Source organism: Hippopotamus amphibius, chromosome 5 (genome assembly GCF_030028045.1).
Source record: "Hippopotamus amphibius kiboko isolate mHipAmp2 chromosome 5, mHipAmp2.hap2, whole genome shotgun sequence".
In the NCBI taxonomy this organism is placed as follows: Eukaryota; Metazoa; Chordata; class Mammalia; order Artiodactyla; family Hippopotamidae; genus Hippopotamus; species Hippopotamus amphibius.
In genome coordinates this window covers 33,351,049-33,366,232 of record NC_080190.1, presented here as the reverse complement: position 1 = coordinate 33,366,232, position 15,184 = coordinate 33,351,049, and the positions used below count along the sequence as shown (strand labels likewise).

The window sequence follows — 15,184 nt, the reverse complement described above, 5'->3', positions numbered from 1 at the left end:
GCTTCGATGCTATGGATACTTCTGCTGTTAGCAGAAATCAGGTATATTCTTTCAGATTCAACATAGCTTAGTTGTATTTTCAGAGCCTTTGGCCACAGTTCTTAAATAGATATCCTTGTTATTTGTCTGTCTATCTGGACCTTGTACTTCTTGCTTTTCTTTTTTCTCTCATATTTGCTTACTTTTTGTGTGTGAAGAGGAGTGGTGATTGAAAGGTAAATCTATTATATTACATTGTATAATATTAAGTAATTAGTATGTAAAATGTATTTGGGTAAAGTTTACAAAGGTATAAAATGTGGTTATATGTGTGGAAATACTTTGTATGTTAATTTAGACGTTAGAGTTTAAATATAGTGGATTAAATAAATAGATTTAGGAGAATATGAAATAGTAAGATAATCTTACAAGTAAACTAAAAAGAGGAAGGCTGTAGAGTATTTGCATGTTTGCAGTTACAACAATCAGATAAGCCAAGAACCCATTTAAAGTACAACCAAGTGGATCAGAGGGTTCAACTAAGGCAAAAACTTTCAGCTATCGTTTTTTGATGTCTCAGCTACATGAGCTCTGTTTCCTTTCCCACATGATATTTTAGTGAATAAAAACCACATGCAAATAGAATAGATAGTAATAATATTTAAATAGTAAATAGTAACTAGTCTTGTGAGCTCTACTTTGGAGAAGAAATTGTGGTGAAATTTGAGAAAAGTTTGAATAGAATGCAAATGCAAGATAATGCAGGACTTGAGTGTTTTAAGGATATACTAAGCTGACACACTCAAAAATGTTTTGAGGTTGACAGCAATCATTGCTCCTGCTAGCACAGTATTCTAAACATGCGTTGCCTCCCCTGACCTGTCTTAGGCCATTGCTACATGAAAGGGAATTCTTGAAGGGAGCAGTGTAGGGAAGTCAGTTTATCACTTAGACAGGGAATCTTCACCTTTAAATTATTCTCCAAATTCAACTAATACTTTTCAGTCATCACTGCCAGTAGGTCTCAGAAAGTTGTACAAATTGTTGAAGATCCTTTGACATAATAGGTGTTTCCTTAAGCAGCAAGCTTCAACAAATAATGTCAGTGACAATTGGTATGATGAAAAGGACCTCGTCTTTAGAGTTAGTCAGAACTGGGTTCAGATTAGGACTCTGTCATTTGCTGGTGTCATTTGCATTTAACTTCTCTGAGCTGTTGGAAGTTTGATTGAGATTTGATGTGCAAGCTAGAGCTGAGAGTGGATATACTGCACTATGCTTTCAGCTACCTCTAAAAATGGATCCAGTCAAGTAAGCCATCAGCAGACAGCTTGCAAAATACACTCCACTGTCCCAGTTTCTGGTTGGAGAAAATAAATGTGGGAAAGAGAATGTTTCATGGTTAAACAGTAATATCTTTTAGCTGAGAGCAAAAGAGCAGTTTAACTCTATGTGTGAAATAGTAGAAACTAGCAGAATTTAAGATATTTGGAAACATAAAGTAGCACACTCCAGATAATTTGTTTGCAGTGGATGGCTGTAGTGAAAGGCTTTCTGCTTGGCATTTAAACATTTTTATTTTTCATGCAAATTATCTTAATAGAGAGATAAGATAAATTTACTTTTTTACTTTTTAATTTTTATTGGAGTATAGTTGATTTATAGTGTGTTAGTCTCAGGTATCCAGCAAAGTGAATCAGTTATACATATATATATATCCAGTCTTTTTTTTTTTTTTTCAGGTTCTTTTCCCATATAGGCCATTACAGAGTACCAAGTAGAGTTCCCTGTGCTATACAGCAGGTTCTTATTAGTTATATGTTTTATATATAGTAGTGTGTGTATGTCAATACCAGTCTCCCAATTTATCTCCCCCCTGCTTAATCCCCTAGTAACTATAAGTTTGTTTTCTACATCCTTGACTCTGCTTCTGTTTTGTAAATAAGTTCATTTGAACCTCTTTTATTAGATTCCACATATAAGTGATATCATACGATATTTGTCTTTCTGTGTCTGACTTACTTCACTCGGTATGACAATCTCTAGGTCCATTCATGTTGCTACAAATGGCATTATTTCATTTATTTTTATGGCTGAATAATATTCCATTGTATATATGTACCACGTCTTCTTTATCCATTCCTCTGTTGATGGACACTTAGGTTGCTTCCATATCCTGGCTATTGTAAAGAGTTCTGCAGTGAACATTGGGTGCATGTGTCTTTTTGAATTATGGTTTTCTGTGGGTATATGCCCAGGAGTGGGACTGCTGGGTTATATGGTAGTTCTATTTTTAGTTTCCTGAGGAACCTCCATACTGTTTTCCACAGTGGCTGTACCAATTTACATTCCCACCAATGGTGTAGGAGGGTACCGTTTTCTCCACACCCACTCCATTTATTGTTTGTAGATCTTTTGATACTGGCTTTAATAAAAAATAAGTTGTCTTGAAAGCACATAGATTTTCTTAGCTTACACTTTATGTAAAAGAGAATAATACAGTTAATTTTAGTCTTTTATGAATAATGCTTTTATAAAATCAATTAAGCATTTGAATATGTTTTTCTCATTTACAGCTTACCAGGACATGATTATAACTTCTCAAGCTTATCTAAAATAAAAGATAATATGTATATCAACATTTTTGATGAGATGATTATTGAAAAACATGAGGTAAAGTAGAATAATTATAATAATCAATGTTGAAATAATTTTAAGTTCAGACTGAAAGAAGTCCATTAACATATTTGTAAATTTGCTTTTAGATGTAATATCTATTTCCAACATTTTCTAAAAAGGATGTGGGGCAACTTGAAATAAAATCAGACACATGACGAGTCAGTTCAAAAATAACAGACATCATAAACCACATATAAGAGGAAGAGGGATAAATATACCAAGAATTTGGGAAAAGTAGGTTTCTGCAATTGAACATTACATTTACATGTGAACTTCCTGGTAGCCAAGCTTTAGTGTATTTTCAAGGTTTGCTGCACTAAGTATATTCACTATGATAAAAGTATATACATTAAGATGCTTTATATTATTTACTGACATGTAGGAAGATATCCAAAAGCAGTGGTTATGAACTGTTGGGAGGAATCAGGGGTATTTGCAGCTTTTTTCAAACTTCAGCCCTTCGCCAGATTCAGGTAAACAGCAACAACAATCCCAGGGCTTGGAAATTCAATACCATGGCTTTCTTGATATTCTTTTTTTTTTTTAAGTTCTTTATTGGAATATAATTGCTTTACACTCTTGTACCAGTTTCTGAGGTACACCAAAGCGAATCAGTTGTATTTATACATATATACCCATATCTCTTCCCTCCTGCGACTCCCTCCCACCCTCCCTGTCCTGGCCCTCTAAGGCATCACCCATCATCGAGTTGATCTCCCTTTGTTATACAGCAACTTCCCACTAGCTATTTATTTTACAGTTGGTAGTGTATCTATGTCTATGCTACTCTCTCACTTCATCCCAGCTTCCACTTCGCCCACCACCCCCCAAACCCGTGTCCTCCAGTCCATTCTCTGCATCTGCATCCTTATTCTTGCCCCGTCACTGGGTTCATCAGTACCATTTTTTTAGATTTTGTATATATGAGTTAGCATATGGTATTTGTTTTTCTCTTTCTAGCTGGCTTTGCTCTGTATGACAGACTCTAGGTCTATCCACCTCATTACATATAGCTCCATTTCATTCCTTTTTATGGCTAATATTCCACTGTATATATGTGCCACATCTTTTTTTTTTATTATTTTTTTGGGGGTACACCAAGTTCAATCATCTGTTTTTATACACATATCCCCGTATTCCCTCCCTTCCTTGACTCCCCCCACCTCGAGTCCCCCCCACCCTCCCCGCCCCAGTCCTCTAAGGCATCTTCCATCCTCGAGTTGGAGTCCCTTTGTTATACAACAACTTCCCACTGACTATCTATTTTACAGTTGGTAGTATACATATGTCTGTGCTACTCTCTCGCTTCGTCTCAGTTTCCCCTTCACCCCCCGCCCCCTCCCATACCTCGAGTCCTCCAGTCCATTCTCTGTATCTGCATCCTTGTTCTTGTCACTGAGTTCATCAGTACCATTTTTAGATTCCGTATATGTGAGTTAGCATACAATATTTGTCCTTCTCTTTCTGACTTACTTCACTATGTATGACAGATTGTAGTTCTATCCACCTCATTACATATAGCTCCATCTCATCCCTTTTTATAGCTGAGTAATATTCCATTGTGTATATATGCCACATCTTCTGTATCCATTCATTTGTTGATGGGCATTTCGGTTGCTTCCATGTATTGGCTATTGTAAATAGTGCTGCAATAAACATTATGGTACAAGTTTCTTTTGGGATTATGGTTTTCTTTGGGTATATGCCCAGTAGTGGGATTACTGGGTCATATGGTAGTTCTATTTGTAGTTTTTTAAGGAACCTCCAAATTGTTTTCCATAGTGGCTGTACCAACTTACAGTCCCACCAACAGTGCAGGAGACTTCCCTTTTCTCCACACCCTCTCCAACATTTGTGGTTTCCAGATTTTGTGATGATGGCCATTCTGATTGGTGTGAGGTGATACCTCATTGTGGCTTTGACTTGCATTTCTCTAATGATTAGTGATGTTGAGCATCTTTTCATGTATTTTTTGGCCATCTGTATTTCTTCCTTGGAGAAATGTCTATTTAGGTCTTCTGCCCATTTGTGGATTGGGTTATTTGCTTTTTTGGTATTAAGCTGCATGAGCTGCTTGTATATTTTGGAGATTAATCCTTTGTCCGTTGTTTTGTTGGCAAGTATTTTCTCCCATTCTGAGGGTTGCCTTCTTGTCTTGTTTATGGTTTCTTTCGCTGTGCAAAAGCTTTTAAGTTTCATGAGGTCCCATTTGTTTATTCTTGTTTTTATTTCCATGATTCTAGGAGGTGGGTCAAAAAAGATCTTGCTTTGATGGATGTCATAGAGTGTTCTGCCTATGTTTTCCTCTAGGAGATTTATAGTGTCTGGCCTTACCTTTAGGTCTTTAATCCATTCTAAGTTTATTTTTGTGTATGGTGTTAGGTGCCCATATGTGTTTGGGCTTACCTCTGGGTTCTCTATTCTGTTCCATTGACCTTCCTTTCTATTTTTGTGGCAGTACCATACTGTCTTGATCACTGTGGCCTTGTAGTATAGTTTGAAGTCAGGAAGCCTAATTCCACCAGCTCTGTCTTCCCTTCTCAAGATTGCTTTGGCTAGTCAGGGTCTTTTGTGTTTCCATACAAATCATAAGATTTCTTGTTCTGGTTCAGTGAAAAATGCCTTTTGTAATTTGATAGGGATTGCGTTGAATCTGTAAATTGCTTTGGGTAGTAGTCATTTTCACAATGTTGATTCTTCCAATCCAAGAACATGGTATGTCTCTCCATCTGTTTGTATCGTCTTTGATTTCTTTCATCAGTGTCTGATAGTTTTCTGCATACAGGTCTTTTGCCTCATTAGGCATGTTTATTCCTAGGTATTTTATTCTTTTTGTTGCAATGGTAAATGGGAGAGTTTCCTTAATTTCTCTTTCTGCTTTTTCGTTGTTAGTGTATAGGAATGCAAGAGATTTCTGCGCTTTAATTTTGTATCCTGCTACTTTACTAAATTCATCAATTAGTGCTAGCAGTTTTCTGGTAGAATCTTTAGGGTTTTCTATGTATACTATCACGTCATCTGCAAAGAGTGACAATTTTACTTCTTCTTTTCCAGTGTGGATTCCTTTTATTTCATTTTCTCCTCTGATTGCTGTGGCTAACACTTCCAAAACTATGTTGAATAATAATGGTGAGAGTGGGCACCCTTGTCTTGTTCCTCTTCTTAGAGGGAATGCTTTTGGTTTTTCACCATTTAGAACAATGTTGGCTTTTGGTTTCTCATATATAGCTTTTATTAAGTTGAGGTAATTTCCTTCTATGCCCATTTTTCTGGAGAGTTTTTATCATAAATGGATGTTGAATTTTGTCAAAAGCTTTTTCTGCATCTATTGAGATTATCATATGGTTTTTATCCTTCAATTTGTTGATATGATGTATCACATTGATTGATTTGCATCTATTGAAGAATCCTTGCATTCCAGGGATAAACCCCACTTGAGCATGGTGTATGATCTTTTTAATGTGCTATTGGATTCTGTTGGCCAGTATTTTGTTGAGGATTTTTGCATCTATGTTCATCAGTGATATTGGCCTGTAATTTTCTTTTTTTGTGACATCTTTGCCTGGTTTTGGTGTCAGGGCGATGATGGCCTCGTAGAATGAGTTTGGGAGTGTTCCTCCTTCTGCTATATTTTGGAAGAGTTTGAGAAGAATAGGTGTTAGCTCTTCTCTAAATGTTTGATAGAATTCGCCTGTGAATCCATCTGGCCCTGGGCTTTTGTTTGTTGGGAGATTTTTAATCACAGTCTCAATTTCCGTACTTGTGATTGGTCTGTTCTTATTTTCTATTTCTTCCTAGTTCAGTCTTGGAAGATTGTACTTTTCTAAGAATTTATCCATTTCTTTCAGGTTATCCAATTTATTGGCATATAGTTGCTTGTAGTAGTCTCTCATGATCTTTTGTATTTCTGCGGTGTCCATTGTTACTTCTTTTTCATTTCTAATTCTGTTGATTTGCATCTTCTCCCTTTTTTTCCTGATGAGTCTGGCTAATGGTTTATCAATTTTGTTGATCTTCTCAAAGAACCAGCTTTTAGTTTCATTGATCTTTGCTACTGTTTCCTTCCTTTCTTTTTCATTTATATCTGATCTGATCTTTTTGATTTCTTTCCTTCTGCTCACTTTGGGTTTTTTTGGTTCTTCTTTCTCTAATTGTTTTAGGTGTAAGGTTAGGTTGTTTATTCGATATTTTTCTTGTTTCTTGAGGTAGGACTGTATTGCTATAAACTTCCCTCTTAGCACTGTTTTTGCTGCGTCCCATATGTTTTGGGCTGTTGTGTTTTCACTGTCATTTGTTTCTAGATATTTTTTGATTTCCTCTTTGATTTCTTGGTTGTTAATAGCATATTGTTTAGCTTCCATGTGTTTGTATTTTTTACAGTTTTTTCCCTGTAATTGGTATCTAGTCTCATGGTGTTGTGGTCAGAGAAGATGCTTGATATGATTTCAGTTTTCTTGAATTTACCAAGGCTTGATTTGTGACCCAAGATATGTGATCTATCCTGGAAAATGTTCCGTGTGCACTTGAGAAGAAAGTGTATTCTGTAGTTTTGGGATGGAATGTCCTGTAAATATCGATTAAGTTGAGATGGTGTAATGTGTCATTTAAAGCTTGTGTGTCCTTATTTATTTTCCGTTTGGATGATCTGTCTATTGATGTAAGTGGAGTGTTAAAGTCTTCTACTATTATTGTGTTACTGTCGATGTCCCCTTTTATGGCTGTTAGCATTTGCCTTATGTATTGAGGTGCTCCTATGTTGGGGGCATAGATATTTACAATTCTTATATGTTCTTCTTGGATTGATCCCTTGATCATTATGTAGTGTCCTACCTTGTCTCTCATAATAGTCTTTACTTTAAAGTCTAGTTTGTCTGATATGAGTATTGCTACTCCAGCTTTCTTTTGACTTCCATTTGCATGGAATATCTTTTTCCATCCCCTTACTTTCAGTCTATATGTGTCCCTTGGTCTGAAGTAGGTTTCTTGTAGGCAGCATATAGAAGGGTCTTGTTTTTGTATCCATTCAGCCGGTCTGTGTCTTTTGGTTAGAGCATTTAATCCATTTACTTGATATTAACAGTCACATATGATCACTAGCATCTCAACATTGTCTATTATGACCCTAGACTCCCTGACATTTGTTCTTCTTAGAAGAAGAAAGAAATCAGATTAAAATGGGAGCCAGAATATATTGCATTTCTAACTTGAACTATCTACTGCAAGTGGACCATCAGATGAATTTTCTTAGTCAAGAAACGGGCCTTGGCAACCTAATGGATGCCATTATTTCTTGGCAGTCAGCCGACATGATTCATAACTTCAGCAGCAAGGGAAAGGTGGATGGTGGAAAAGTAAAAAATGAAGCAGAAGGCAAGATAGTGTGTGGGGAGAACCACAATGAATTGTCCTTTTTATTTCCCTTCTTTTTTCCTGTCTCCTTACTTCAGCCAAGATGATAGTGTATAACTTTAATATTAACAGAAATTCTGAGTTTATGGATTTAAAAGAAGTCACATTAACATAAATAATCTAAGTTCTTATTCTTGTTCCACCCTCTACTCACAGATCCTCCACCAGTGCCTCCCAAAATTTTCTGGAAGCCTCTGAGGCGTCCTCATATATGTGCCTAAACATGACTGTTAGCTATAGTCATCATTGCCATTTCAACAGCCTGTGTGTTCTTTCGACTCAGCCTTCACAGCTCTCAGAGCCTCTTAGAAGAATCTCACCACCACCACTGTTGGCATTGCCCCCGATTAGGATGCCACCATCTGTGCCAAGGATATTATCCCCCCAATTATCCTTGATCCCAAAGCTGTCAAATTTCAGGATACCCAAGAGGCCCTGGATTCTGTACAAACATGGGAAGAATGGCCCTATTATCTCTGAATCCATACTACATATTGTGTGTCTAGACCTTAAAGCAAGAGTGTTTGTACACAAAGTCTTGCATTACAGGAGCTTGTCCAGCTGCTGACCCTAATCGTCAGGGGTCAAACCCAGGACAAGGGACCTAGTGGGGTACAGTGCACACCCACCCCTTCCATGTCCTCATTGTCCTTTCTCTTCCCCTTGATTCCTAAACTCAACACAACTGCTCTCGCCTTCCCTAATTACAAACAAAACAATCAGTGGATATAAGTACATACTAGTGCTAAGGAGTGGGATGTTGCCTATACTAGTCTTAACTCAAACAAGCAACATGCCTGTCCCAAGAGCTATTCTCTAACACCTCTCCCATATCCCACCCCCATTTCAACACTTTGGCTGATAAAATGAAATATGTAAATGGCTAAAGGTAGAGTGAATCTGGCAGTGGGTTTGGTGGTGGTAGTGGTAAATGCCAAATCCATTTATGCCTAATCCCTGCTTCCCCCACACACATACTTCCTCTAATTTTGAAAAATAGCATTATTGAGGAATAACTAGCATATGATAAACTGCACATAATTAAAGTGTGTACTTTGACAAGTTTTGACATGTATATATGTATGTGTATATATATACACACACACATGCACACACACACGCACACACACACGCACACACACACCCAAGAAACCATCAGCAAAGTCAAGATAATGAACATATCCATCACTGCCAAAGGTTTTCCCCTGCCCTGTTAGAATGCCTCCCTCCTTGCCTTCCTTCCTCCCACCCCAGGCAACCATTGATCTGCTTTCTGTAACTATAGTTTATACTTTCTGGAATTTTATAGAAATGGCGTCACACAGTATGCACATTTTTCCCCTTGGTCTGGCAGCTTTCATTCAGAAAAATTATTTTGTGATTTGTCTATGTTGTATTATTTATCAAATAGTTTGTTACTTTTTACTGTATAGTGGTAGTCTGTTGAAAACATACATTCTATTGTATGTTTAAATATTCAGCTGTTGGACATTTGGGGTTTTGGTGGGGAGCTATTATAAATAAAGCTGCTATGAGCATTTGTGTATAAGTCTATGTATAGACAAATGCTTTCATTTCTCTTGGGTAAACTCACAGGAGTGAAATGACTGGATCGCATGGTAAGTGGACATTAAAGAAACTGCTAAACTCTTTTTCCAAAGTGATTGTACCATTTTTTTATTTCCACCCTCAATGTATGAGCCTTCTGGTTCTTTCACATTCTTACAAACATGTGATCAGACTTCAAAATTTTAGCCGCTCTGATAACCGTGTGGTTGTATCTCATTGTAGTTTCAATTTGCATTTCCTAATGACTAATGATATTGAGCACTTTTTCATGTATTTATTTGTTATCCATATATCTTCTTTGGTGAAGCGTCTGTCCGAATCTTTTGTCTAATTTTTAAATTTGGCTATTTCTTTCCTTATTATTGAGTTCTGAGGATTCTTTACATATTCTGTATACAAATTCTTTATCAGGTATATGATTTACAAATATTTTCTCCCAGTGTGTAGCTTGCCTTTTCATTTTCTCAACAGTGCCCTTTGAAGAGCAAAGTTTTAAATTTTGATGAAGTCAAATTTATGAACTTGCTTTTGGTGTCATATTTTTAGCTCTGTTTTTGCTTTATATTTTTTGTAACTTTATTAGGTGTACATACTTTTAAAATTGTATTTCTTCTTCATGAATTGATTCCTTTATCATTGTGAAGTATTCCTCTTTATCCCTGGTTATATTTCTTATTCTTAAATCTACTTTGTATGTTATAAATATAGTCATTCCAGCTTTCTTTTAATTAGTGTCTGTATGTATAATATATCTTTTTCTTTCTTCTTATTTTTTTTCCTTTAACCTATGTCTTTATATTTAAAATGGATTTACTTTGAACGGCATATAGCTGGGACTTGCTTTTTCATCCAGTGTAACAATCTCTACCTTTTAATGAATGACTGTTTACATTTTGCATAACTATTGACCTGGATGGGTTCCATCTTCCTATTTGCTTTTTGCTTGTCCCACCTGTTCTTTGTCCTGTTTTCTTTTTTTCCTCCCTTTTTTGGATTAATAGAGTACTTTTATGATTCTATTTTATTTCCACTGTTGGCTTATTAGCTACACTTAATTGTTGCGGTGTGTTTTATTATCTATTCTTTATCACGGTCTGTCTTTATATAGTATTATGCCACTTCACATAGAGTGTAAGAACAGGATGTTACTGCACTTCCATTCCCCCTCCTGTGCATAGCGTTAGTGCTATCGTACATTTTCCTTATACGTATGTCATGAACTCCACAACAGGTCATTATTGTGGCTTTAAACAGTCAATTATCTTTTAAAGGAATTTTTTAAAGTGAGAAAAAATCTTTTCTATTTACTCTTTGGTTTCTTTTTAAAAAGAAAGAGAATTTTTTATACTTACCTACAAGTTTGTGTGAAATTATTCATCACATGATATAGAATGAGTAATAGAAAAATTATTTATTTTAATAGGATCACTGTTTCAAGAGCTGCAGTGGTCATTCATATATAAGAAAGAATTGGCTTGGATCCATTGTCTTCCCTTTCTCTGCTCTCCTGCAACAATCTGAGGTAATTGAAAATGATTCTTTGCTAATTATTCTACATTCTTGTCTCTAGCTAATAGAAATACCTGTGTCCTTGAGGCAGATTCTGATTGGCAGGGTCACAGGTCAGTCAAAATGCCTGTATTCAAGTGCCCCATGGGTGTTGGAATATTTGAAGGTTTTAGCTGTTTCTAGAATAGGAGACACCTACAAATTTATTTCATATATTTTTAGTGTTCATTGATGAAGAAAAGGACAGCTAGCCTTAGGTCTTAAAGCAACATTCATATTTGCTTATAATAGTTTTGTAGGACCAGGTTCATAAATATCCTAATTAATGACGTTGCTTTGTAACTACGGGTTCCAGGAGTTTCAGCTCCCCAAACACTGTTTATTGGTAATGGTGAGACTGAAGATTAGCATCTGTGTCTGTGACACCCCCAGAGACCTCTGCTGCTGGGTTTTGCAGCAAGACATGCCTACACGACCAGCAAAATATAAAACCCCCAGTCTAGATTTCAGTTGGGGCCCTGTAACTTACAGAGATATGCCAGATAAAGATGATTCAGAAATGAAGTTTCTACCTCAAGGAGTTCACTGTCTGTAGAAGAAAACAACAATTTCATGGTAATAACCATTTTCATGGTACAACATGGTTGTGCTGTAGGGCTTTGATAGGGGCATGAGATCGGTACTGTGAGAAAAAGGAGTAAGGAGTACCCTACTCTGCCTGGTTTGGAGGGGGAAGTGAGAGGGTGTTCAGAGGGGTTCAGGGTATGTAAAAGGGGAATGAGGAGGAGAATGAAAGGTCAGGGAATATTTACAGAGGAGATAACTTTTGAATCAAGTCTCTAAAGATGCATTCATCAAGCACATAAAGTCATTTGACTCAGAAGGAATTATGTGTGTATCAGTCGTATGCAACAAAAAACCTGACTAACAGTGGCTGATGTAACAGGTCTATTTATCTCACCTAAAAAGAAGTCTAGATGCCACTGCATTTGCTCAAGAATATCATCAAGGATCCAAGCTACTTTTGTCTTTCTGTTCTACTCTCCTTATCATGTGACTTTCATCCTCATAATTGCACCTCCAGCTTCATATTCCTGCTGCAGACAGGAGGTGGGGTGAAGCAAGAAGGGATAGTGTCTGTATAAGGAAAACAAACACTTCCCCAGAAAACCCCACAGACTTCTTGCATTTTACTTATGTGACTTGGTCACACATGGCTGTCATGTTGCCACCTAAAACTGTTGGTAAGAAAGGAGAAAAGAATGGAGGAGAAGAGAACTGTCTGCATAATATGCAATCACAGGATGTCATGAAGGAGCACATTGCAAATGCAAGTGCTACAAATAAAGAGAGATGGAGATTTTAAATTGTTGGGGGTATAGGGCTTCCTACGTTTGTAAATCCCTGCAGGTGTTTCTCAGTCTCAGGCCAGATGCTAGGATAGAGATGTAGTTAAAAACGTGAGCTCCAAAGGTGGAAAAACCTGGGTTGTAATCCTGGCTCTACTACTCATTAGTTGTGTGATCTTGCACAAATACTTACATGCTTAGAGCCCCAGTTTCCTTATCTATAAAATGGAGATAAGAGTGATGCCTTCCTCATTGAATAATATGATCTATATCAAGCATTTGGCAGAGTGCCTTGTACATAGTAAGTGCTCAATAACTATTAGTTATGTTATTATCATTATTATTAGCTTTTATTGTAAATTATCCCCTCCCAAACACACACACACACAATCCTTCCTCCAATGGACTTTAGGTCATCCTTCTTGCTGTCACATTTTTTTTTTCTCTTTCCAGACCCAATGCAAAATGTAAGATGGTCTTTAGCATTTTCTCTGAGCCTAAATCAGATTTTCTCAGAGCCTTTATCACTCTGGTAAATTAACTTGCTTCCTCGTTTCATCCCTTCCTTACTTCTGCCTTCTCCACATACTACATATTAGACAGGGACCCAGGGTATCAAGGTTGCCTGTGAACAAATCATCATGGAGAACCCTATCATCCTTGTGCAAGTACCTGTTAGTAGATTCAGCATGAACCCATGCACGCCTGTTTCGTGCAATGGAGAAGACTGAACTGAGCTATACTATATTTTTTTTCTGATGTTTATTTTCATCACACAGAATCCATTATACTGATATGCTCTTTCAGATTAGTGGAACATTTCAAGTAAATATTCCACCAATTTTGCTCGGGTATACTTGGAGTAAGACTTATGTATCTCCTAAAGAAGATTATAATGGACAGAATTTTAAAGAATGTACCTTCTTAAATATTTTTGCTACTATTGAACCTCAAATATCACATGTCATCTGTAATCCAGAACTAGACAAGGTAGGTTTTACACTGAATTATTTTCACGTATACTATCAAAGTGTTAATTTCTTTTTGTTTTTTTAATTTTTATTTATTTATTGGCTGCATTGGGTCTTTGTCACTGCATGTGGGCTTTTTCTCTAGTTGTGGCAAGCGGGGGCTGCACTTTGTTGCAGTGTGCTGGCTTCTTATTGCAGTGGCTTCTCTTGTTGCGGAGCATGGGCTCTAGGTGCATGGGCTTCAGTAGTTGTGGCACATGGGCTCAGTAGTTGTGGCTCACTGGCTCTAGAGCGCAGGATCCATATTTGTGGTGCATGGGCTTAGTTGCTTCACAGCATGTGAGATCCTCCCGAACCAGGGCTCAAACCCGTGTCCCCTGCATTGGCAGGCGGATTCTTAACCACTGCACCACCAGGGATGTCCGCAAAGTGTTAATTTCAAAGCTGACAAAATGAACATTGGTTCTTGATGTTTTCCTTTGGGGACAATATGGTACAATGTTGAAATATTTTAAACTTGATTCTAGTTTTCAGATCAAATAGATGTTTTGGAGAGAGCACAGATTTTTAAAAAAAATTGTAAGGCATTATTTCCTAAACGAAGAATCACAACTACTGTTTTTAATGATGAAGGGATACAGATCTTAGTAACAAGATATATCAAGGCATTGAATCCCCCTCAACAACTCCTGGATATATTTCTTCATGATTCTAATGCAACACTTGTAAGTTATATTTATTTTAGTAGCTTTATTGAGATAGTAACATGCCATATAATTTGCCTTTCTGAAACATATAATTCAGTGGTTTTTAGTGTATACACAGAGTTGTGCAACCATCACCACAGTAAGTTTTAGAACATTTTGATCACTCCAAATTTATATTTATTTTAACTTGTTTACTTCTTAACTTTGAGTATAACTTTCTTATTAAAATTGCTTTACCTTCAGAGACAGTTTCCCAAGAGAGAAACCGTCTATGTTGCAATGTGTCCTCTTGAGGACCAGATAGAAGAAAACATTTCTTCCTGATCCCCTTCGCTTCTGCCCACTTGTACTAGAGAGTCACTGTTGCCACACCAGTTCATGTGACCATATCAGCTTCACAACTGTTCTGTCACACTTTGAAAAATGACACAGAAAAATTCCTTTGACTTCCAGGAAAAACTAAAAATTATGTTTCTAAAGGGATTGTGTCCTTTGAAGGATTGCTTCTTGTTGTATGTGGGAGTGAAGAAACGATGTAATGTTTTGCTCTGTGAACCACCAACATAACACTTCCTACCCCATCCCTATGTGACTTTATGTATATCTGTTATTTACCAGCTGACAAAAGAGACATGTACATGTATTCATTATGGACTCAGAAGAGGATATAGCTTCTTCTACTTTGAGAAAGGAAATCAGAAATCTAGTCTCCCCTTTAAGAAAAAAATAAGCTTTGATTAAAGGGCAGCTATGATTTTTCATAAAATCACTTACACCTTTTATTTATTTAGGCTTGATTGAGTCAGTTGGCTCTCCTCAGAATATTTATATTATCTTTCCAGTATGAAGCTCTTACCTGGATTCTTTAAGCTAAAATCAAAAGTCCTAATTTAGATCACCTTTTTCTACACTCAGTTTTTCCATTATGGGTTTCTTCTTGCCTGTCTGCTGACACCGAAGTCCAAGGAAATAATAATGCTCTCAGATTTCTTTCAAAGGCAATCTTTGTCTT

The 15,184-nt window shown here is 36.8% G+C and overlaps 1 protein-coding gene across 1 annotated transcript in view; it reads left to right on the top strand.

Moving 5' to 3' along the window:
- CC2D2B (coiled-coil and C2 domain containing 2B) overlaps positions 1-15,184 on the top strand; it is a 96,271-nt gene that overhangs the window by 67,055 nt on the left and 14,032 nt on the right. The window contains 4 exon segments of the mRNA XM_057736949.1: positions 2,556-2,652; positions 11,060-11,158; positions 13,302-13,484; positions 13,993-14,190. Coding sequence (XP_057592932.1) covers positions 2,556-2,652; positions 11,060-11,158; positions 13,302-13,484; positions 13,993-14,190 — 577 coding nt within the window.